The sequence below is a fragment of the Acomys russatus genome, chromosome 9 (assembly GCF_903995435.1).
Source record: "Acomys russatus chromosome 9, mAcoRus1.1, whole genome shotgun sequence".
Lineage (NCBI taxonomy): Eukaryota > Metazoa > Chordata > Mammalia > Rodentia > Muridae > Acomys > Acomys russatus.
In genome coordinates, this window is record NC_067145.1 from 49,802,830 (window position 1) to 49,826,951 (window position 24,122).

Here is a 24,122-nt window from a genome sequence, read left to right on the forward strand (position 1 = left end):
CCCTTAAGAAGATGAAAAGCTGTCCCATCTGTTGCCTACATGTTTGGGAAAGCAGGTTAGATGGTTTCTATTTTGCTAAATGGAACCTTTTCCATTCTTTCTTTTAGGCTGTGGAGGGATTCTTTTGGGTGACCATGGTACATTCACCAGCCCTAACTTTCCTGATGCCTACCCAAACAACACTCATTGTGAATGGACCATCATTGCTCCTTCTGGAAGGCCTGTTTCTGTGGGATTTTTCTTTCTCACTATCGAACCTCCAGGTGGCTGTGCCCACAACTACCTCATACTCTATAATGGTCCAGACGACAGCTCGCCACCCTTTGGACCGCTCTGTGGACTAGTGAGTAAAAAAAATATTATTAGATTTTCACAAGTGATTTTTAAGCAATGAAGGTATAGGCGCATGCAAAAAACAAAGCTGCAAGTCAGTGGTTTTGTATTTTGGGAGCATGAGCGCTATCTGGTGGCAGATATGTTATATTACAGTCACCACTGAAAACAGAATCAGACCTTACCAGGGAATTAGAAAGAACTTTTATAATTGTTCTCCTTTTCATTCACTTGGACCGTTGAATCAAACAGGGTAAGAATTATATCACTGGATATTTAGAGAATCAAAAAGATATATAATTTATTTTAAGTTTTGTTGTACATTTTTATTTTTAGAAATATTAGAAAAGCACATCAAAAAATTTAAAACTCGAGAATTCTATCTACTTGCCAGTACCTTTCTTTGAAAATATGCACATATCTGCATATTTTATACTGTTTATCACTTGCCAACTTCAATTAACATGTTACCACCTTAATTTAGAAACCTTTTTGGTGTGTCATGTACCTGTACCATGTCAGGTACATGTATCCAAGTACCTGGGTACAGCCTGAGTTACTAAACAAAGCCCCTGTGTTTGGAAAGCACATTCTCCTCAGCTTTTCACAGTTACAGCTAATGCTCCAAGAAACATTGGGCTAACTATATCTTCACGCAAGAAGTTGGTTACTTGGGGAAGAGATTTTGATCTTGGGACCAGTAGGCATCCTGTCGCTATTATACTCAGGATACAATAAGAAAAGAGAACTTAGTGGTGCCTTTGTATGGCTCCTGTGAGTGGATTTCAGTGCCTTCCAAGATGCCAGCTCCATTTGATCCCACAGCCTGTGCTGTAGGGCGAGCTCGGGACTTTGCAGACCATGGAGATCTGAGGCCCTAGGAGGCAGATGACTCCCCACGTGGCCAAGCGCCATTAAATCCAAGTATATAACTGGATATGCTGGTACTTTCAAAACATACTCCCTCCCATGTGCATTTATTTTTTCACTTGTTTTATTATATGAAAGGCATCACCAGTTTATCTAACACTTCACATAATATAAAGCATTAAAATAAAAGAAAAAGAAAACAGAACACTAACATAAAACAGCAGGTCATGTGCACTCCTCCAGTAGCTAGCTAGGCTGGTGTGTGAGCATCTGCATGCACTTTATGTTGCAGTAAAATGTGCGCCAGTGTTCACACTCAGTTCAGATGTCTAGGAAATGTAAGACCACTGAGAGGTTACATTATTCCTCAACCATTACCTCAGCCTTCTGTCCTTGGAAACATTCTTTTGTGTTATTTAACACCTTAATTATTGGCAAGTTACTTCTTGAAATATATGTTGGTTCACTAGGAGAACTCATTAGAACCTCTGTAGGGTTTTATAAGTAATACTTTAAGTAGGCTGATATGTCTAGAAATATGTTCAATTAAAAAAAAACCCTTTCTTTTTTTTTTTTTTTTTTTTTTCCTCTCTTCAATTTCAGGATCCTACGATATCCCCCTTCCGAGCTACATCAAATCAGATCTTCATAAGATTCCATGCTGAGTATGCAACAGATATTTCAGGGTTTGACATATATTGGGAAGCCTGAGTCGGGGGAACTGAGGTGTGTTATCCCAGGATCCTGGCTCTGCTATAGCACCATCAGCCACAACCTTGCCCAGAACTGTGCCTTTCTCATCCCCATCCCGGCCTGTGCCATCAAACATGGACTGAACTTCTACGGCCTTTACCAGAGACAGTGTAGGACCAATTTTGTACGTTTGGTATTCTGAAGACAGCACATGGCTTGTTCGACTCAGCGGTACACACCATTCTCACTGGATGCACCATTTAACTTTTAAAAAGTCCTTTAGACGGGAGAGTTAACCTGGCATATTGATGTATAGTTTTAAAAGTCAGTGATACAAATAGGTGCATTCTTTTCACTACAAAAGTAAAAGTGGAGGTAATAAACATTACCGAAAACTATGTGCAGTTCTGTTGTCTTCATTTTTAACCTACTGCAACTCGGTATTTCACTGTGGCTTGGGGTAGAAGGATTTATTGTGACCTCTGGAACCTGTGTTCTCCTTCACGGCTCTCCAGCTTCTGTTTCCGGCCATGCCCAGTCTATCCTCAGCTAATTCCCAGGACTCCTTGCTATCCTAACGTGATGGAGTCTTGGCACACTCTCCACTCACCTTTACTCATGGCTCCACAGTCCGAGGCTACCCTGTAACTTTCTCACTCATGTTGCTCACTTACTGTTAGGTATTTGTCACAGCCATGTTTCTGTGCACCTTCTTCCCTCCTGCACATGTCTGCTGGAAGAAAAGGTTTGCTTTGCTCACTGTTTCAGAGGGGTTTTTTTTTTCCCTTCATCACACTGAAAAGGGCATGGTGGAGCATGGGGTAGGAGCATGTACAGAGCCACTCACTTAGCAGAGAAACCAGGAGGCAGACACTTAGATTACACTCTAGAACCCCAGTTCTCCAGCCCAGGGTTTTATGGACTCCCCAAACAGTGCCACCAACTGGGGACCAAAGGTTCTGCAGCCTCCCCAAACAGCCCCACCAGCTGAGGATCAACCAGCTGTTCAAACCCAAGAGGCTATCAGGACATGCCAGACTCAAACACAATACAGTAAATTTTCAGAAAAATTAGCCCTATCTGCACTGCACAGCTATCGTTTGGCTCTTTAGCTTTGCGTACACTCTTTACCCACATCTGGAGCCCTGCTGCCCTCCAATGTATACTGCACACATTGCACTTACTGCAACAGAAACATCTGTCATACTTCAAGCCTCACACAGGTCATTATTATTATTATTATATTATTATTTATTATTATTATTATTATTATTATTATTATTATTATTATTATTATTATTATTATTATTATTATATGTATGTTTTATTTAACAACTTCCTGTTGCCCTTTATGCCTTGTTTTAAGCTACTACTACTACTACTGTAACAAGCAAGAAATCAATGAATATTTGGTTGTAACATTTGTTGTTTCTGTTTAAAAGATATTTGTAAATGCAAATTCTCAAAGAAATAATGTTCTAAGAAGGACCTCACTCTAGTTCTGAGGCACATTCTATATATTTCTATTCAAATGAAGCCAAGAATACAGAGTGTTTAGACAATTCTCTTTATTAGCAAGTATGAAAAAGTACACAGACCACAGAACGAGCATATCCAGCTTGTCCCTGAGTAGTGGGGGGATAACATAAGTCACAGATATGTTGACACTGTATATGTATCTGCCTTAGGGTGTATGAATCTTGCTGTACCATCACCCCAGGGGGCCCCAGCTTTGCAGCACACTATGCAGCTTTGTCAAGAACGAGACCATCCCATAGCATGTTGCTGCCTCCTACTTTTCCATATGGGTAACTAAGGGAGGTACTTAACTACTCCTTTCCACAGGAAAACCCAGTGCTTTCCAGAGTTTTCCATGGCCTCCAGCAGATCAGACAACTTCAGAGAAAGAAACTTAACCACAGGTTAACCATGCAGAGTGAAGTCTTTAAGACCCGCCCTGAAGGAGAACGTGTTCTTCATCTTACTGCAGCAGTCGAGCACTGGAGAAGTTGTTCCTGCATAGACCATACAGCTGCGTCAGTGAAATGCCACCACCTTAAACAAACCTGCTTCCGTTAGCTATGCATATATCTCCAGTGGGTGGACAATGCGGTGTTGGAAGGATGGTAAGGCAATGGGTAACCCCATTAAATCCAGGGGGCCTTGACAAGCTGGAACAAGGGATCAACTGCAAGAAGACCAGAATTTGAAAGTGATATATGTTTGATGACACATCATATCGGCACGACATTCTCACGTCATTCGTATCAGGAGTCGCTCTAACATTCTTCACCTTTGCAATGCATATAGGAAGACAGAGCAAGATCCTGCATTCACCCACACAAAGACAGCAAAGCACAACCAAGGTCTTCTTCAGACAGGGTCCATTTTCCTCTTGCTCTGCACACAGAGCTGATGTGGTGGCCACCCGAAAACATCCCCTCAGGCCTGGATTGCTACCTTGGAAATGTAGAGCCTTGCTTTTTTTTTTTTTAAATAAGTTTTCATTACATGATAATATCAAGTATGCTTTCTTCAACTCTATAGCCACATTTCCTGGACATACTAGCATGCGTCTTGGAACAGCATGGGTCCCTCTCAGTGGAAAACACTCTCACAGATGCCATTGTTCTGTGGAAACCAACTGAGATAAGGCTGTCTCTCTCCAGGGAAGCTCCATTTCATATTCGCTGGGTCTACTTTATGATTCACTCATTTATAAATGTTTGTTGAATGTCAATGTCTATCTTGTGACACGCCTTAAGCACACTAAGGAGAAAATGAAGACAGGAATGGAGCTCTTTCAAGTGACATCTCTGTACTTCACAGTGTAGACTTCCCACTTCCATCTTGCCTGGGTTCCTGAGTGAGTCAAAACACTCTCTCCCCTCCCCTCCCCTTCCCGCCCTCCCCTCCCCTCCTCTCCCTTCCCCTCTCCTCTCGTTCCTTCCCTCCCCTCCCTCCCCTCTTATCTTCCCTCACATCTCTCCTTTCCTCATTCCTTTTCACATTCTTTTTCTCAACAGACATTACATTTAGCCAGTGTTGACTTCATCTTGTCCTATAGCCCCAAACTAAGATCTTCCAGCCTCTATTTCGCACGTACTGGATTACAGGTGTGTACTACCATGCTCAGGCTCCATTTTCTTATCTGGTGAAACTTATATTAAGTCAAATCCTCAGAGCAAATGACAATGGATTATTTTTTTTCTTCCCGAAGTGCTTCACCCTAAAGCTTCATTGCCATCAATCGAAACACCAACAGAGAAATAATTAGTTGATATTTCCACCAGTATTATAATGCTTAGGACACACCCACATGCACACACATGTGGAAACACACACACACACACACACACACACACACACACACATTCCTTCCAGGCCCCTAAATGGAAGCCCATAAAGTCAACATAAAATGCATGGGCGGAAGGTGAAGTGGCAAGCAGCTTTTTTTGGAATTAATGGAAAGTTGTACTCTGTATGACTTTGAAAGAACTTGAAGTATAAATGTAGTTCAATAAAATAAAATGTAGGTAAAAAGCAAGTGCCTGCTTCCACAGAACTGAGACAATGCCAAGGTCCTAGAGAAACCACTCACTTGAGGGAAAAATGGGAACTTACAGCATCTTATCTGAGATGAGGCTGCTCAGAAAACAGGGTCTCTGCCTGAGCACCACTTCCTCTTGCTGCCTCCTCATGGTCCAGCAATAAGCAGCTTAAAGTTTAAGGCAGCTTTCTAATCCCTGGGATCCAACCTAGTCCCCCCAGGTCTGAGTGAGGGCTCGGATTGGCTGGAACCAGGTTTCCACAGCCCTCTGATCTCTCTCCCTGTCCCTGTGCCCAATCAACTAGACTTGAGGCTGGTTTTAATATTCATGACTAAGTATGGTGTCTCTGCCAGAGTGACTACATTTGACCTCTAGGATCTGTCTGGGATTCCTTTTCCAGAGGCCTAGAGACTCTCTTAGGGCCCTATCCTCCTGATTGATTGATTGAGTGTGTGTGTGTGTGTGTGTGTGTGTGTGTGTGTGTGTGTGTGTGTGTGTGTGTGTGTGTGTGTGTGTGTGTGTGAGAGAGAGAGAGAGAGAGAGAGAGAGAGAGAGAGAGAGAGAGAGAGAGAGAGAGAGAGAGAGAGAGAGAGAGAGAGAGAGAGAGAGTTATCTTAGAAGAAAAACCTCAATAGAGAAAATGCTGTCAGTGGATTCCCTGGAGGTCTATGGGGACATTGTCTTGATTAGTGATTGATGTAGGGGCCCAGATCACTGTGGGTGGTGTCACCCCTGGGCAGGTGGTCTTGGATAGTATAAGACAGCAAGCTGAGCAAGCCACAGGGAACAAACCAATAAGCAGCATCCCTCCATGGCCTCTGCCTCCAGGTTCCTGCCTTAACTTCCTTCACTGCTGATGTGAAGGAAATTCACTTGTAAGATCGAAGAAATCCTTTCCTCCCCAAGTTTGCTTTTGGTCACATTGTTTATCGAATCAATAGAAACCCTGACTAACGCAGGCCCAATGGCATCTGGTACAGCTTTAGGCAACATTGTGACAAGCACCCCAAGGAAAATGTAGGCCACGGCAGTCTGAGATGAGGGTATGGCACCGATGTAGGTTTTACTACTCATAACTTCCTATTACATTTTAACTCCAGCTAACAGGAAAAAATGGTCTTCAAAAGTCCGCCACATAGTTCACTCCAGGGAGAGATTTTAGTGCAGCCCTTGCACTGTGACAGGCACAAACACTCCCCAGATGACAGATATAAATCACTGAAAGAGTAAGAACCATCACTCCCATTTGACAGATGATAAAAATGAGTTATAGAAAACAAATGTGGGCTCATAGTGAAAGAGTTGTGGTTCTAATCAATATGAGCATGAGAAAAAGAGTCTCATATCCAGCCCAAAGGACTAGGTATGACTTATTTAATATGAGAGCTGATTTATAGCCATAGACCCACTGGAAAAAAATTAAAGCTCTATCATCTATCTACCTACCTACCTATCTGTCTATCATCTATCTGTCTATCTACCTATCTCTCTATCATCTATTTGTATGTGTGCTTGCAAGCACATATGCGTGTGCTGGTAATTTTGAAAACCAGAGGATATCTGATCCTCATAGCTGGAACTACAGGTTGCTGTGAGCTGCCCAACATGGATGCTGGGACCTGAATTTCAGTCCACTGCTAGAACAGCAAATGCTCCAAGTCAGTGAGCCATCTTTCCTGCCCCTCATTGGAAAATCCAATGGTGTTAAATGGAATGAAGAAATCATGTACTATTACAGTCTTAGCACTTAGGAGGTTTAGGCAGGAGGGTTGTCACAAATTCAAGGCCAGCCTTGGCCACCCAGTGAGTTTAAGGCCTTCATGGGCCACATTCTAAAGTAAGTACTGGGTTCACAGAGTTTCCTTATTGGTGAGCACATCAGCAGACCCAGACAATAAGGGTTCCCACTTCCAGGCTATTTTTCAGACTCTTCCAAACCTTGTCCTATATATTTCCCTATTAAGCTGTTTATCTGCACTTTTACTTTACATTTTAATGACATAGTTGTATTAGTTACCTTTACATCACCATGACATACTATCTGACAAAAATATTTTGGCTCATGGTTTCAGAGCTTTTCAGGTAGTGATGACAAGCAAAATTCAGGTGGAGCAGGGGCTCATCTTCTGGAGGACCAAGGAAGAAGTAGAGAGATCCTGAAAGGAACCAGAAGCTGGGCTTTAGTTATGACTACCTCTATTGTCCTAATTCCACCAGTGGGGCCTTCGCCTTCTGAAAGGGTGCCACCAGTAGGGAAATCAAGCACTCATACATGAGCCTGTAGGGACCATTCCAGATTCAAATGACAAGGATAAAAAACCATTAAGTGTGTCCCTGTATACAATCCTAGAAAGTAACTTAACTAGAGGAAACAGATTTGACAATCTTATTTATAACCAGTCCTCAGAAGCTTTGGTGATAATCCACACCTTTAATCCCAGCACTAGGGAGGCAGAGGCAAGAGGATCTTTGTGAGTTTAAGGCCAGTCTGGTCTACAGGATGAGTTCCAGAACAACCGGGGATATACATAGAAACCCTGTCTCGAAAAGAAACAAAACCAAATCTTCCTGCATTTGACTTTGGACTTCCAGCCTTCAGAACTGTGGGAAGATAGATTTTTGTTGCTTACACCACTCAGTCTATGGAATTTTCTTATACCAGCACTAAATGATTCACGAGGATACAGATGCTATCAACTTATGTAGTAAAACTATCACCCACAGAAATGGCTGGAGAAAAAAAATAATCAGTAACCTTTTAAAAGCATTAAAATATTGATGCACTGCGCTCAGAGGGACTTACCGAGACTGAAGCCAAAAATCACAGAGCTTATGTGAGTCTGTTCTAGGCCCTCTGAGTTTATGCTATGGTTGTTTAGCTTGGGGTTTTTGTTGGACTTCTAACAGTGGAATTAGGGGTGCCTCTGCCTCTTTTGCCTGCTCAGGGCACCCTTTTCCTCCTACTGGGTTGCCTTGTCCCGCCTTGACATGATAGTATGTGCCTGGTCTTACCGCATCTTGTTATGCCATGTTCAGTTGCTATCACTGGGAGGCCTGCTCTTACCTAAAGAGAAATGGAGGAGCAGTGGATGTGGGGGAGAGGAGAGGCGGGGAGAGGCTGGGAGGAAGGGACGCTGCAGTTGGATGTGTAGTATGAGAGAAGAATTTTTTTTTAAAGAAAAAAGAAATTAAAAAATTGACAATTCAGGAGATGGATATATAGCAGAATTCCAGGTAGTAAATGAACATGAAATTAAGAAGCTAGAAAGTCATAAATGGATGTTAAATTGACAGTAAAGGGAGGGCTATTTACATAATTCTGCTATCCTGCCCTGCCGCCTTTACACTATGGAAACTGACAGATTCATGTTACTTAGGCAACCCTACACATCAACAGGATATACCAGGAAAGATGTTATTTTAGTAATATCTCTCAAAAGTTCAGAATTTCTATCTGATTACAGAGAAACATACTACGAGCCCACAGGCAGCAGGGGTCTTTGAGCTGTCTGCTCAGTGCTCTCTCTCAACAAATGTCTGGCTTAAGAAGTGAAGAGGCCACGGTGCAATGCAAGTCGGCAGCGTAAGTGTCATCTTTTCATCTAAGGCACGCTTTAAGGAGAAATTCCTGCTTTCCAACTCAAAGTGCAGAACCTTCTTCTGTTACCCCACTGGTTCATTGCTTTCATGTGTGTCTTGAAACCTATGTGTGCCTGTTTGTCTGCTTATCTGTCATGTACCTAATACCAGGAAAATAATTCTGGTATCAGTCCCTATTTCATAGTGTGAAATTTGCAGGAAGAATAGGTTTTTTGAATAAGAGGCAAGCCAATACTGGGTCATCAAGATGGAGTCATTTGGTTTGCAGAAATAAATCTATCTATCTATCTATCTATCTATCTATCTATCTATCTATCTATCTGCCCATCCATCCATCCATCCACCCACCCACCCACCTACCTACCTACCGACCATTTGAAGAAAGGGGGAGAGTCCTACGAGCCACGATTTCACAGTGCACAGGTGTAAAAGTTAACTCTGACTTCTGACATGGTTGAAGTTGATTGTTAGCACCTAGCTCTGTTGCTCAAGATCAAAAGGTCTGGGGCGGGGGCAGAGGCGGGGGCAGGGGCGGGGGGGGGGGAATAGGTAGGTTACAGAAACCTGTGGCCTTCTAGGGGAGGATGCAAGTTTCTGGCCGAATTCTTGTCTTCAGAAATATTAGTATAACCCAGACCTCATACCTCAGGCAGGTCTGTCACAGCCACAGAGGCACAGGAGGGACTCAGGGTAATAACTCTCCGTGGGCGGGGATCATAAATAAAAGACAAAGGACAAAGAGAATAATTGACTTCTGGGTTTCCCATGCCTACCTACGAACCCCTCAAGACAAGCTATTCTCTATTCTCAATCTTTACCTCTTTTCAAGCGCCGGCTCTAAAACTCCCTGCTTCCGCCCACAGAGCTTTGTTCTTCAACTAGCCTACTGAGCATGCGCAGAATCTAGCCCCCCTGGTTTAATCCCATCTGAATTCCTAACCCAAGGAAGATGGGTGTTCCTCAGAGAGGGGCGGAGTCTCTGAGCCTAAAATGAATCTCACTGGCCGGCCTCGGGGTACACATTCTTTAGTAGGCAGAGCCTTGCCGGGAGCCACGTCTGGGAAGCAGTTCTCCTAATTTGGGAAGTGTCAGCCTGGGAGGGGCGGGGGGTTGGCCGGATTTGGTGTGCGCCTGCGCGATCGCTGGGACAGGGTGTGTTCCTCCTCAGGGATCCTGTTTTTGGCTGATCCAGTTCATCGCTTGCCACCTGAGTTTGCCCTACCGGCTCCCACGCACACCCGTCAGGTTTTGCCCTCTGTGGTGAGTGCGCGGGGTCCGGGTCTTCCCGCGAATGACTCCGCGGTGACGCCCACTCTCCCCCAGGCAGCCCTGGAGAGTCCAGCCCAGGCCTCTGCCCTTCTTGCCCCGACCCCACCCCACCCCACCCCCACAAACTCTTGCCATTGCCCACGTGCTTTGTTGCCTTTGCTACAGAACATGTCCAAGTCACTGAAGAAGCTAGTGGAGGAGAGCAGGGAGAAGAACCAGCCGGAAGTGGACATGAGTGACAGGGGCATCTCCAGTATGCTGGATGTCAACGGCTTGTGTAAGTTCTCGGACAGTTGCTAAGTTTGCTAAGACTGCGCTCCCGGGAGGAGAGTTTCAGAATGCTTCCATCCCCCCTCAGCTTGTAAACGTTACTTGTCAGGAGCTTGGCTCAGAAAGTTTGCAACCATAGTTCGTTCCCCTGGGACTGGTAAACCAGATGCCTCCCAGAAGGCATGCTGCCGTTCCTTATCAGCTGTTGAGGTGGTCTCATGGTGTCGAAGTCGATTTACCATGTCGTGTCCCTAATGGCCATTCATGTTTTTAATTTGGAAGTCACTTTTGACTTTGGATGGATCATGAGCCCGTGGGAGTCAAAAAGTTGCACGATTAGTATGAATTCTTGTGCCAGGAGTATTTTCAACATTTCTCCGTCATTACTTACTTCTGGGTCATTCTCCCATTTGCGTGCAGGCTTAGCTCACTCCTGTGCTCCGCACTCATCACCTCCAATGGAATTCCCTATTTAATCATGGTGTTGCTTTCAGCCTTGAATTTGTGTGACCCTGTTTTATTGCCTTAAGTCATCTGTAAAACAAGTCTGGGAATGGTCGTGAACTCCACTCACTGCCCGTGTCCCTCTCACAGGATGCTCCTATCTCCACATCCAGACGCTTGTCACCATGCGTGAATGTCGGATCAGTATTGCAGGATTTTCTTTTATTTTATTCTTTTATTTTATTTTTTAAAGAATTCCAGAATTTTCACCATTTTTAAGCAGTGGAAACTAATTCTGGTATTTGAAAACACTTTCTAAGTGAAATACAACACTCCTTTAGGTTGTGTGTGACTTTATTTAGACCCTCTGCGGGTTTAGCTATTGACACTGGTGGCCTGCAGTCCTCGGTGGGCCATACGAGGTCTGCCTCTGATCATAAGCGGATGCAGCTTTCACACCACGCTGAATAAGCTCCACTGCCTCAACCTGGGCAGCCATGACTCTCTGCCTTGGGACTCTGTCCTTTCCTCCTCCCCTCTCCTTTCTATCTGTGTGTCAGCTTGGACATCACAGCCTAGGGGAAGCCTTCTCTTTCTACCTCCCTCTGCCATACTAGCCTTTTCTTCAAGGCACAGATTACATAGGCTGTAATTAATTGATTTTTTCATCTAGCAGTCTCTCTTCCTCATTCAGATGCCGGGAGAACTGTAACGTAGCTGGGCAGTATCCGTGCTTATATTCTTGAGAATCATGCCTAGAACACTGAGGCAAAGGATGATGGGTTAAGTCTCTGGGTTCACGACAGCCAGGCAAGATATAACAGGAGATCATCAGTCAGAGGAACCGTCCAGGGGACTTAAAGTTAGTGGATAGCTTCTGCTCTTGGAGCACAGACTGGGGGCGGATGTTGATGCATCAAGGCGGAAGTGGAGTTGCAGACATCTTGTGCTTGGTGGCCATCATGACGAGTCCTCCTTCAGCATACGTTTCAAATTCTTAGCATCCCAGCAGCACCTCAGCTTGCTGGATATGTGTTGGTCTCTTGCAGTAAGGATGGGTTCCTGCTGATTTTTGACACTGAGTTGTCTGCTGGGGTACAAACGGATTCCCATTGCTCTGGCCTAGTTCCTGGTGATAGAGAGCTCTATTTCGGGTCCTGCTGCTGTAGAGGAAGGAGAGGCTAAGCCGAAGGCAGGGGACCTGGCACATCTGTGCGCTGCACACTCCTCGGTTCTCTTCCTGCTACTGCATCTTTCCCAGTTGGACTGAAGTGTGAGTCTACATTGGGCCGAGCCCCTTTATATCACTTTGGAAGATGAGGATCCATGTAATATTAACAATGGCAAGAGTGACTTTGCTCCTTCAGTTCAGCTCCCTTATCTCTTTGACGCCTTGGCTCTTACTGTAGAAGAAAAGATAGCCACTTGCTTCCTGGAAAAAAAAAAAAAAATCAGCTTCTGGCCTAATAGTGGGGGATAAAAAGGAAGGTCAGGGAGAGCATTGGTGCTTCTTGAAAAGATTGGTGCAAGTTTGCAAATACTGTCTCCCTGCCATCAGGGCTCCTAAGAATCTGGAAGATTCTCCATGATGTTCACCAGAAGCCTGCTCCTAAACTGGCTTTATCAGGCATTCAGTGGACTGGAGCTCAGTGGTCGAGCATTTGTGTAAAATGCTTACAGCTCTGGGTTTCATCATCAGCACCGCAGGAACAAATTTAAAACAGCAGTCAGTTGGCACAGAACTTGTGCTATATGTCAGGGATACCTTGAGCATTGTGTGAGAATTCTCTCTCTGTCTCTGTCTCTGTCTCTGTCTCTGTCTCTGTCTCTGTCTCTGTCTCTCTCTCTCTCTCACACACACACACACACACACATACACACACACACACATTACTTACTCATGTTTAGCTGTAGCCATGACATTTTATGTTAGTATACTGAATAAACACAGGAAACAATTAATTTGCATGCAGAGAATGATTGTGTTTCATATCCTAAACTTTCCTTTTATTGCATATTCTTTTCCTCTTCTTCTACTTCCTTTTTTTTTTTTTTTTTAATTTTTATTTTTGAGACAGGGTTTCTCTGTGTAACCTTGGCTGTCCTGAACTCTCTTTGTAGACCAGGCTGGCTTCAAACTCACAGCAGTCCATGTGCCTCTGCCTCCTGAGGGCTGGGATTAAAGGCGTGTGCCACCACACCGAGCTTTTATTGCATTTTCTAATTTAATTTCTAAAAAAATGACGTAATGATTTAGCTTGGAAGATACGAAGGGAGGATTTGTCATTCTTTGAAGCAGCGGAGATGCCAGTGTTTCTGCTCGGGAGGTTGGGCTGATAGATGTGGTGAGTTATTACCGTCTTCTGTGTTGAGACAGGAGGGTCTCAGGTAGGCCAGGATAGCCTTGAACTCCTTCTGTAGCTGAGAAGGACCCGCTTGCTTCTATCTCCTAATTGTGGGATTACAGGTGTGCACCACCACAAGTTACCCATCAAATCTGCTCTTGGTGGTCCTGTGGAGAATGCGTGTTATCAATCTGGGCCGTCTTCTTTGGAGCGTGCATCAGTGAGACTGGAAGAATGGGCGCATTTTCACCACATTGTATTCAGCGCCTTCATTTCTCTTCCTCCTGTCAGTTGGTGACTAGGCCCAGCTTTGGGTTTGAAGTGGGTCAGGGTCATTTTGCTTGGCTCTCCTGCTGACCCTTTGTAGTTCTCCTTTGGAGAGAGAGTGAGTGGCTCACCTGTCTAGTGACTCCATCCCTGCCTCACCTCCTCTGCGAGGCCTCCCCCTCTCTCCTGAGTTTTAACCTAACATCCCTCCTGCATGGCTATGTGTCTCTTCTATTCCCCCCCTCCCCCACGTGTTTCATGTAGGAAAGAGTTTTGGGAGCCAAGAACATTACTCCTTTTAGTTAAGACATTTTTGTTGGAATATTTTTTTCAAATGGTATATTCTGACTGGGCCTTCCCCTCTTCCCTCTCCCCACCCAACTCCACACCTCCTTTAAAAAACAAAATCTCTCTTAAAAAGACATTCAACCCCCAGAAACTCATACAACAACCGTCCCCACTAAACCAGAAAACAAAAGACACAAGCCAAAGACCAACAAGACAAACAAACAAACAAAAAAACCCCAACCAAACAAAAACCCAAAAAATCCAAACTAAGTGATATGATACAAAAGTCTACAGAAATACCACTGAGCTTGTTTTATTTTGGCCAGATGCTCCTGGACATGGCGCCTACTCTGAAGTATGGTGATTATGCCCAGTGAGGAGCCATGGGAGAAAACTAATTTTTCCCTTTGTGAGCACGCATAAGTTGTGTATAGCTTCTTGCTTAGAAGTGGGGTGCCTGTGCTGGGATCTCACCTGGCTTGAATCTGTGCTGGCCCTGTGGCATGCGTCACACTCTCTGTGAGTTCATATGTACATCAATCTTGTGACGTCTGGCGGACACTGCTCTCTCGGATGATCCGTCTTCCCCTCTAGCTCATTCTACGCTTCTTCAGCATAGCTCCCTGACCCCTGAGGGAAGGAGTCTAATGAAGACATCTTGTTTAGGACTGAGCACTCCAAAATCTCTCCCCTGTCTGTACATTGTCCAGTTGTGGGTCTCTGTATCCGTTCCCATCTGCTGCAGGAAGAAATTCTCTGATGATGACTAAGAAAGGCACTGAGCTATGGGTATGGCGGAATGTCATTAGGAGTCATTTTGTTGTATGTTCTTTTAGTGGAACAGTGGTGTTTGGGTTTCCCCTTGGGCCCACAGCCTATCTGGCCTCGGGTGCGTGGCCACCCAATTGTCATGCATGGTTTCTTTCTCATGGGCCTTAACTGCAGTTCCTTGTGCTACTGTTTCCCAGGCAGGTCACTGTTGTAGATTACAGTGCTCGCAGCCATTTTGATTTGCATCTCCCTGGTGAATAAGGATGTGTGTTCCTCAGTTATTTGTGTTTTATCTTTTGCGAATTCTCTGCTTAGTTCTGTACCCCAGTTTTTAGACTGGGTTGTTTTCTTGTCTTGTCTTATCTGTGCTTTAGACGCAGTGAAGAAATTGAGGGAAGTTGCAGCAGACAGTCCATTAGGGAGGATGCCATCAGCAGGACCGCCCCCCCTCCCCCGGAGATGTTTCTCTCAAGTTTTCCAGAGCTGAACTAGTTTACAGCCATCAGGGACAGGATGCAGCTTCTAGATTTATTTTCTTTTGTTTGTTTGTTTGTTTGTTTGGGTTTTGGGGTTTGTTTTATATCCCATTTAAGTACTTTAAATTCTTATCGAGATGGGGGATGAAGATAAGGTAAAGGCGTGACCATTTTGCTATGAAAATGTAGGAATAGCATTTTCTATTTTGTAAGTGTTTCATGCTTTGGCTGCAGTTGGCAGTGACAGACCATGTACGGAGCCCAGGCTGGACTTGGGCTTGTGGGTCCTTCTGCTTCAGCCCCCCCATATACCGGCAAGCCTCACGGTAGCACCTTCAGATTCTTCTTATTTATTTCTTTATAACTTATTACTAGCTGGGGGTAAGTAGACAAATCTCCAGGCTTCTGGGGCCTTGGTTTCCTCATGTACAAATTGAGAATATTTATCCTTTCTCTTGCAGAGCCTGCAGAGTACCTAGTGTGTCACTTTGCAATAAAAGGGAATCTGAAGAGCGGTGCCCTGCATGGAAATGCAGTCAGTCCATAGCTGCTATATGGCATTGATAGTTTAACCAATAGTTGGAAACTTGCCGCGTTTATAAAGTGCGTTTGTGATTTTTCAACAGAACCCAAGCCACAGACACATCATACCTAAAGTCCTGTGAATGCCCCCACATTTATAAATTTATTCATTTGTGTCTCTGTGTCTGTGTGTGTATGTCTGTATGTGTGTATATATGGGTATATGCTACAACATTTGTGTGGAGGTCAAAGGACAACTTGCCTGGAGTCAGGTTCTTGCCTCCTTCCATGAGAATCCTGGGAATTGAACTCACGTCTTCAGGCTTGGGGACAAGTGCTGTTATCAGCTGACCCATGTTGTCATCCCAAGCTGTCATTTTAAAAAATCATTCTGTGATTGTGTAAAAATGTACAGCAGTGTTTATGACTTGGAAGTCTTAGGGATGGTATATTTCCAGTGGTATTTTTGCTCACTGATCTCAGTTTCTCGCCACCCTGACAGCCACTATTCCATTCCTCACCATATTCAAAATCCTCGGAAGTCAGGCTGTGTACAGCATGTCGTGGGAAGAAGCAGCTGTGTCCTCACACTGGCAAGTTCAGAGCTGTGATGACCCAGTGTCATAGTCAGGGCTTCTATTGCTGCAACGAAACACCATGACCAAAAAACAAGTTGGGAAGGAGAGAGTTTCCTCGGCCTACACTTCCAAATCAATAACCCATTATTGCAGGGTGTCAGGACAGGAGCTCAAGCAGGGCTAGAAGGTGGAGGCAGGAGCTGATGCAGTGGCCTTGGAGGAGTGATGCTTTACTAGTTTGCTTCCCCTGGCTTGCTCAGCCTGCTTTCTTATAGAGCTCAGGTCTACCAGTCCAGGGATGGCAACGCCCACAATTGAGAAAATGGCTTATAGCTGGATCTCAGGGAGGCATTTCCTCAGCTGAGGCTCCTTTCTGATGACTCTAGGTTGTGTCAACTTGAAACACAAACCCAGCCAGTACGTCCAGGAAGGACTAGGGAACAGTGAGGGGCCATCCACAGGACTTTAGCTATTACGTGTTTGTGGCTTAGGTTCTACCGAGAATGACAAATGCACTTTAAGAACTTGGCAAATTTTCAGTTGTTAGTTAAAATACCATGTATCATGTACCAGCTACTGACTGGATGCATTTTAAAACTGGGTCACTACTCTTAGAGATTTCTTTTATATTGAATGCTTATCCAGTGATAAATTAATATTTACCATATTAAGACTGTAAGGTGTGGTATTGGGTAATAAAGCTGGTTTCACCATGAAACATCACGCCGCTCACTTCCTTCACATTGAACCAGCTGTTATGAGAACGAGACTCAGGGTGAATAATGGCTTAAATCACCTTTGATATATTTCTATACTTGCCTGAAAGAAAACCTTGTCTCCTTCTTTGTCTCTGTGAGGTCTGCTAAGAATGCTGGAGGTGACTTCACCAATGAAAAAGGCCTCCTGCATCTTTGCCTAGGGAGTTTGCACATGACTTATTTTAGATTTTTTCAAAGCAGGAAGGAGTGTAGTGGCTGAGGAATGGTCCGTCTATGTCATAGTATGACCAGTAGGGGTCAGTGTTGAGCTGCCTGTAGGAGGCACTGCCTCCTCTTAAGAGCTGCTGTTGCCTTCCCAGTTGGTATGTAAGCCTCTCATCTCTCCTTTTTGTATGGAGGTCAGTCATGTAATGGCACGTGACTTGTGTTACCTCACAGGTGAGAGGAATCTCACTCATGGGAAGATTTTGGTCTGAAACATCTTCCATGCCTCTCGAGCCTCCTCACCACAAGCTCTAGAGTACAGGATCCAGCGGAATCTTCGGCTTTCATTGAGGCGCGATTTTAATCACAGAAAATGGCCATTCAGATTTAAAATGCTAGGAAAATCAAAAAGGAAAAAAAATGCCAAATTACTTCTATTTTCTTAATTTCTAGGGCCACTGTAACGAAATGCCAAAGACCAGGTTCATTAAACATAGACGCAGTTTCTCACAGGAAGTCCAAGATGAGGCGCTTGCACGATGTGTTGGTCCCGCGGCATCATCCTCACCTGCCGGGGTCTGTTCTCTCCCTTTGCCTTGCGATAGCCTTTCCTCTGACTTTGCGCACTCCTGGTGTCTGTGTCCGGCTTCCTCTTCTCTTACGGACAGTGGTCCGCCTGGATCCACGGTCCATCCAAGCCCTGCATTCTAATGCACTTTTTTCTGCCAACATCATGTCTGCAGAGAGTTTGGAGGTCCAGGCTCAGACATGGGTTAGGGGCACACGATGCCATCTGTACCACCTGCATTGGAGGTTCTCACTCAAAGGGCTCCGAGTGCTGTTGTTTTCCTGTCACCATTGGGTACACATGATCTTTGCCAGACGTGTATAGATGAAAGAACGTCTGTGGTCCACAGCATCGTGTTCATACCGAAATCGAAGTTTGCATCTAAGGGTTGCTGGCACCTTTTCTCTTCGCTTCTGTGTTGTAATTTTTCCTCCAGCCTTGTACAGCTAAAAAGTACCAGGCCTGGATGGATGCTAAAGAAAAGAAAACGGAGCAAATTACCGAGGAGCAAATTACCGAGGCTCACAGGAGTCACTGGAGTCACTGGAGTCAGCCCGCCTTTCAAGGTGTTCAGCTTCGCTTTTTTTTTTTTTTTTTGGTCATTTTATTTTTAAAAGTCTTTATACGATGTATTTTGATCATTTTCTCTCTCCCCTCCCAATCACACTTAGATTCCCTCCACCCACCCACCCAGCTTTATGTACTTTCTCTCTTGAAAAGCATTCTTTTTTGTGCTGGGGGAGTGGACTAGGGTTATTGGTAATTGAACTTGGGACCCCCTGCATGCCAAGCAGGCACTCTGCTGTTGACTATAGCCATATCATTCTCAAAATGTTTTTATTTTTAAGATTAGGGTCTCAATAAGTAGCCTAGGTGGTTTGGACTTACTGTCACCCACATAAGCCTTGAACCTTACTGTTCTGCCTCAGCCTCCCGGGAGACTGAGATGAAAGGCCCGCCTCACTGTGTTGGCTCATTTTCACAATCCCTTCGAACACTGTGTTAGGCTTATCAACTATATGCCTCCTGCCAGCTGAGACGCTTCGGCCAAGTGCTGAAGAAGACACAGGACCAGGCTATTCTCTATCAGACCGGAACCCGCTGGCCTGCCTGCACCCCACACCCCACAGCCCGCCTTGGGGTTTCCCTGAGGAACCATTGGTCCTCGCTGAGTTTGATGACTGCACGTGAGATCTATTGATTGTTTCATAACTTTTTCTATTGCGCGTCTTAATCCATTATCTTCCTGACGTCAAACTCAGGACGTTAGCTTGTGGCACTGTTCTTAGGATGCTAGAGAAAGACACCGCTGGGGAGTTACCGGCTCAGGCGCCGGCAGGATGAACCAGAGTGACCCTGAGTCGTGATGACACGTGGTTGTTGAACCGTGCTTCTCAACCTGTGGGTCGCAACCCACAAGCCAAGCAGCCTTTCGCAGGGGTCACCTAAGACCGCCGGAAAAACAGCAGATAATTACATTACGGTTCATAACAGCAGCAAAACAACAGTTGTGAAGTAGCAACAACAATGATTTTTTATGGTTGGGGAACTGGATTAGAGGGGCGCAGCGTCAGGAAGGTTGAGAACCGTTGCTCTTGAAGCTCGTTCCGTTCACACGTGTTTCTCTGCATTGCTGGGACTCGGAACAGCTTTTGGTGTTAAGGAAGAACAGGGCCACATGACCAGTACGTATCCTCAGACCAGGCATCTCGCTGACAGGGACCTTGGTTTCTAAGTTTTTCAGAGATCATTATATAAACCCCAATAAATAAATGGCAACTTAAACAGTTTTCCTATGTTAATACATTTTTATTATTTTTGGTTTTTTTGAGATTATAATATAATTATACTATTTTCCCTTTCCTCCTTCCAGACTCTTTCATATATACCTTCTTCTCTTTCAAATGTATGGCCTCTGTTTTCATTAATTGTTACATACTTGTGTGTGTATGTACGTGCATGTCTATTCCTAAATGCATAAGTACAATCTGCTCAGTTTGTGCAATGTTACTTGTGTGGATGTTTTTCAGGGCTGAGCATCTACAATACAGCCCCAAACCTGGGGCCGGGGCTCATTTTGGAAGAGAGGATGGGAAGATTATAAGAGCCGGAGGAATAGGGAGTTTGCTGTGAGGTTGCCACCTAGTCACGTCAGAAGCTACACCATAGTAGTTTCACCAGTATGCCTGCCTCAACATGAGCTGAGCGAGGACAGCAGACAGGCTAACATGGAAAGGGAATGCCCATGAGGCCTCATCCATAAACAAAAACTCTAGGCAACCAAAGAATGCCGAGAATGGGACGAGCAGACCAACTGGTTATTCAGTACCAAATGGTCAGACTTGGAAACATTTTTTTTTTTTTTCCCTCCAGCTTTGAATGGTTAAGTCTTCAGGAAATGTAAGCTGTATTTACTCAGCATAGTATGTATTTGTTTTATACAATTTGGGCACTTTGTTAAAAAGATAACGTGCCATATATATGTGTGTGTGTGTGTGTGTGTGTATGTGTGTATGTGTGTATGTGTGTGTACATATATGCATATTTTGTGTGTGTGTGTATTCCTCCGTAGACAGCCAAGCCTGCCTGGGATTCACTGTGCAGCTGGGCTGCTCTCAGACTCACAATCTTCCTTACATATTCCTCCGGGTGCTGGTGTTATGGGCACATATCTCCATGCCTGGCTTTGTAGAGTGTATTAACACGTGCTCACATTCATCATGTACCACTGTGTTACTCCTTAACAGGTTACTTTTTAAACTCATGGCCCATGGTGTGATAATGATGACCCACTTAATGGCCAGGGAAACATGTTAAGGAACTCTAAGTAACAGTCAGTCTGTGGGAGGAGGGTTTGAATCCTAGCCCTCCCGATTTTAGGCGCCACATTCTTGGTTTCCACTGTTCCTCTGTTCCTCCAAACTTGTCTGACAAGCTCTGTATAAACTCTATGGAGAACCCAAAGATAAATAACTCGTTGAACCAGTAAACTTAATACTTGATGGCAAACTGTTTATGTTCCAGAAGCCGTGCTTCCTGCCTAGGTGGGCCAGTGGCTTTCTCTGCATTTTAGGAATACATTCATGGATGCTGACCTACCCATCCATGTCCACGTCATCTGAGCTGAGGAAGTCGGAGTGCTATCCTCCAATCATTTGCACGTGCCTTTTAAAAGATGCCTTCATAAACACTCCATTAGAGACCTGTATGTCCTGTGCATTCACAGCCCTGCAACTCCTGTGTTCATAACAAAAGGCAGTGCATGAGCAGTGTCTCAGGAGCCACTCCCAGTAACCCTCCCCTCAGGGAAGCCCACTCTCCCAACATTAGAAGGGTAGACGAATGCTGTCACGAAAGAGGGTGCTGCGTCATGTGCTTCAATTCAGCGTCAGGACTTTCTGGTTCAGCTGGATGCTTGGGCTGCTCCTTTCTGTGTAGTGGGTTGTGGACACTGTTTATTCAACCAGCCCACCATTGGTGGGCATTTGTGCTGGTGCTTTGGTTTGGATTTGAAATGTTCCCCAAAGGTTTACTTCCTGTCTCGGCGCTATTGGGGGGTGGTAGAAACTTTAGGGTGCTAGTAGGCTGTAAGGGAGGCAGTCATTGGTGCATACCCTTTAAGGGGATTTAGTGTCCCGCCCTGCCCTTTCTGCTTGGTTTTTGTTTATTTCTCAGCCAAGGATCTCAGCTGGTTGGCTCCAGCCTCAAAGCAACAGGTCTGTCTTAGTCCGTGTTCTGTTGCTCTGAAGAGACACCGTGACCAAGGCAGTTCTTATAAGAGGAAGCACTTAACTGGGGGCTGGCTTACAGTAGTTCATTATCATCATGGCAGGAAGTGTGGCAGCATGCACAGAGAAGTAGCTGAGAGCTACATCCCATTCAGCAGGCAGCCAACAGAGAGAGATTGTGCCTGGCATGAGCTTTTGAAACTTCAAAGCCCCCTGCACCCCTCATCCATCCCCCCACTCTACTCCATGACACACTTCCTCCAACAAGGCCATACCTCCTGGGGACCATTCTTATTCCCACTATCACAAGGGCCAAACTGCCAGGAGATGAAACCTTGAGAATTTGAACCCAAATCAACCTACTGCGGAGTGTGCTCTATCAGTACAGTGGCAGAAAGCTACCTAACACAGGTATTCCACAGGTAGGGCTGTTATAAATAGTGCTGCTGTGAGCATATGGAGATACATTTCGGCGAACATATGCGTGCACTTCTGTTGGTTAAATACCAAGGAGCAAATTGCTGGGTGGTGGAATGTGCACCCATATGCTTTTGAAAATACAAAGTGAGAATCACCAAAAAAGGGGCAGTATTTGAGAAGTATATGGCGGACCAACACTGAGCATCTATCATATAGTGGGTTTTAAAGATGGCACTAAACAGGCCAAACAAGGCGCTTTCTAGAACATTGCCCCTTCCCAAGCAAACTTTTTCTATCTCAGATGCCTCTCTGAGAAGTGCCACACTAATGGCTCCATCTGATAGACATTTGATATACAACCATGGCTGTGTTGGTGACAGTGTCACCTGGGGAATTACTAAGGACACAGACCAAGAACTGTGAGGGTCCAGATGTGGCGCCACTGTCAGGTTTGTCATCGAAAATAAGTTTTGCTTCTTTATGGACTAGGGTTGTCAGTTACTATTACCCAGATTATTCACAGCAGAGAGTCCTGCTTGTAGTTGTTCTAGATAAAATACCATGATAGCAACAACTCCAGGGAGAAGGCTCTGCCTCGATGCCCAGGTGGCCAGAGTTTGAAGCACTGAGCACACGGTGTCCAGGGTCGGAAAGTAGTGAGCTATACGTGTAGGCATGTGGGCTCAGTTTACAGTCTCTGTCTTATTCTGTCCAGGACCCCTGCCCAAGAAATACTATATTTGTATTCTGCCCTATATTTTATTTTAATAAATTTATGGGCTTTGCTTTCATTTCAGGGCTTCTTTATTTTTTCATATTTCAAGTTAGTTTTTACTGTTAAAACTTTCGACTTTTTGTTGTCTCCAAAAGTTTAACAGCTCATGGATAAGCCATCTCAGGCCTCGATCACTGTTTGTACTTCTACTGGGTCCAGAGACCTCTACTGGGTCTCTAGAATTTCTGTCTTGCCCAGGCCTGATTCTAGGCCCTATCTTGATAGGAGGCGCTCCCTCCCTCTCTCTCTCTCTCTCTCACTCTCTCTCTCTCTCTCTCTATATATATATATATATATATATATATATATATATATATATATATATATATCCTTTTATACGGCCCTGGGCAGGGTCACCCCCCCATGCCCCACCCTACCCCCACGTGGCAGGTAAGCAATGACGTCATAGGTAGGTGGACTGAAGCACAATCCTAACAATCATTAGATTTTGTATTTGATTTTCGTTGTTGTAGTTTTGTTTTGAGGTTTTTTTGAGACAGGGTTTCTCTGTGTACCTCTTGCTGTCTTGGAACGCACTTTGTAGACCAGGTTGGCCTTGAACTCAGAGATATGCCTGTCTCTGCCTCCCAAGTGCTGCCCCCACCGCCTGGCTTAGATTTTGTATTTGTTAAGCTGTGTCCTAATCTCATTTGAAGATCTGGATGTGCAAGCTTGCATGCTGAGGTTAGGAGGCAAAGCATCACATACCCGAGGGCTGAGGATTTGGTGGAGTTTATGCACACGGCATGTGACACCTCTGTGTGTTATGGGTGGACAGGCCGGTGGAATAGACTGTAGCGGGGTTATAGAAGAAGACACATGGGTAGAAGAAATCTGAGGAGGATCTGCTGCTGGCTGGAGAAACAGACTCATGTGGACTCAGGCTGTCATGAGGAGCACTGCTTTCTCTCCTACAGACGGTCCCATCCAAGTGTTTGATCCTAAGAAGGTGGTGCTGTTTGTGGAGGTAGTAGAGACCTTAGGGGGTGGTGCTTAGACGGAGGAAGTACGTCACTGGGGCGCTGCCATTGATGGTTTTACCTGGCTCCTACTTGGCTCCTTCACTGCTTCCTGTCCCTTTCCTGTGGACTGCTCTGCTTCAACCAGTCCTCCTCTGAAAATCATGAGGCTCTTGTGATGTTAGAGGGTTAGAGTCCATCCCCTGGTTCTTTGTCCCTCTGAAGGGAGCTTGGCTTGCCTTTACTAGATGAGTACGGGCTGGGTTCAGGTGAGATATCCACAAGAAAGCTGAAGTAGAGGCAGAGAGCTATACCCCTGGGCATAAGCAAATGAATAGAAGTGTTGAGATCATACCTGGTAAGACAGAGCCTCTGTTCCATGTATGCAGTGGCATATTCATCTGTGAGGTTCCACAGGGACTGAGAAGGCACTGTGTCATCTGGGGTACCCATGACTTCACTTCAGCAAGAA

General features: G+C 45.0%; 2 protein-coding genes across 2 annotated transcripts in view; both read left to right on the top strand.

Annotated features, from left to right (window-relative positions):
* Window positions 1-2,312, top strand: part of Cubn (cubilin) — a 212,550-nt gene extending 210,238 nt beyond the window's left edge. The window contains exons 66-67 of the mRNA XM_051151301.1: window positions 108-343; window positions 1,807-2,312. Coding sequence (XP_051007258.1) covers window positions 108-343; window positions 1,807-1,914 — 344 coding nt within the window. The 3' untranslated portion in view covers window positions 1,915-2,312. The remainder of the gene's footprint in view (window positions 1-107; window positions 344-1,806) is intronic.
* Window positions 2,313-10,103: 7,791 nt separating this feature from the next.
* Rsu1 (Ras suppressor protein 1) overlaps window positions 10,104-24,122 on the top strand; it is a 178,321-nt gene continuing 164,302 nt past the window's right edge. The window contains exons 1-2 of the mRNA XM_051151304.1: window positions 10,104-10,307; window positions 10,482-10,593. Coding sequence (XP_051007261.1) covers window positions 10,485-10,593 — 109 coding nt within the window. The 5' untranslated portion in view covers window positions 10,104-10,307; window positions 10,482-10,484. The remainder of the gene's footprint in view (window positions 10,308-10,481; window positions 10,594-24,122) is intronic.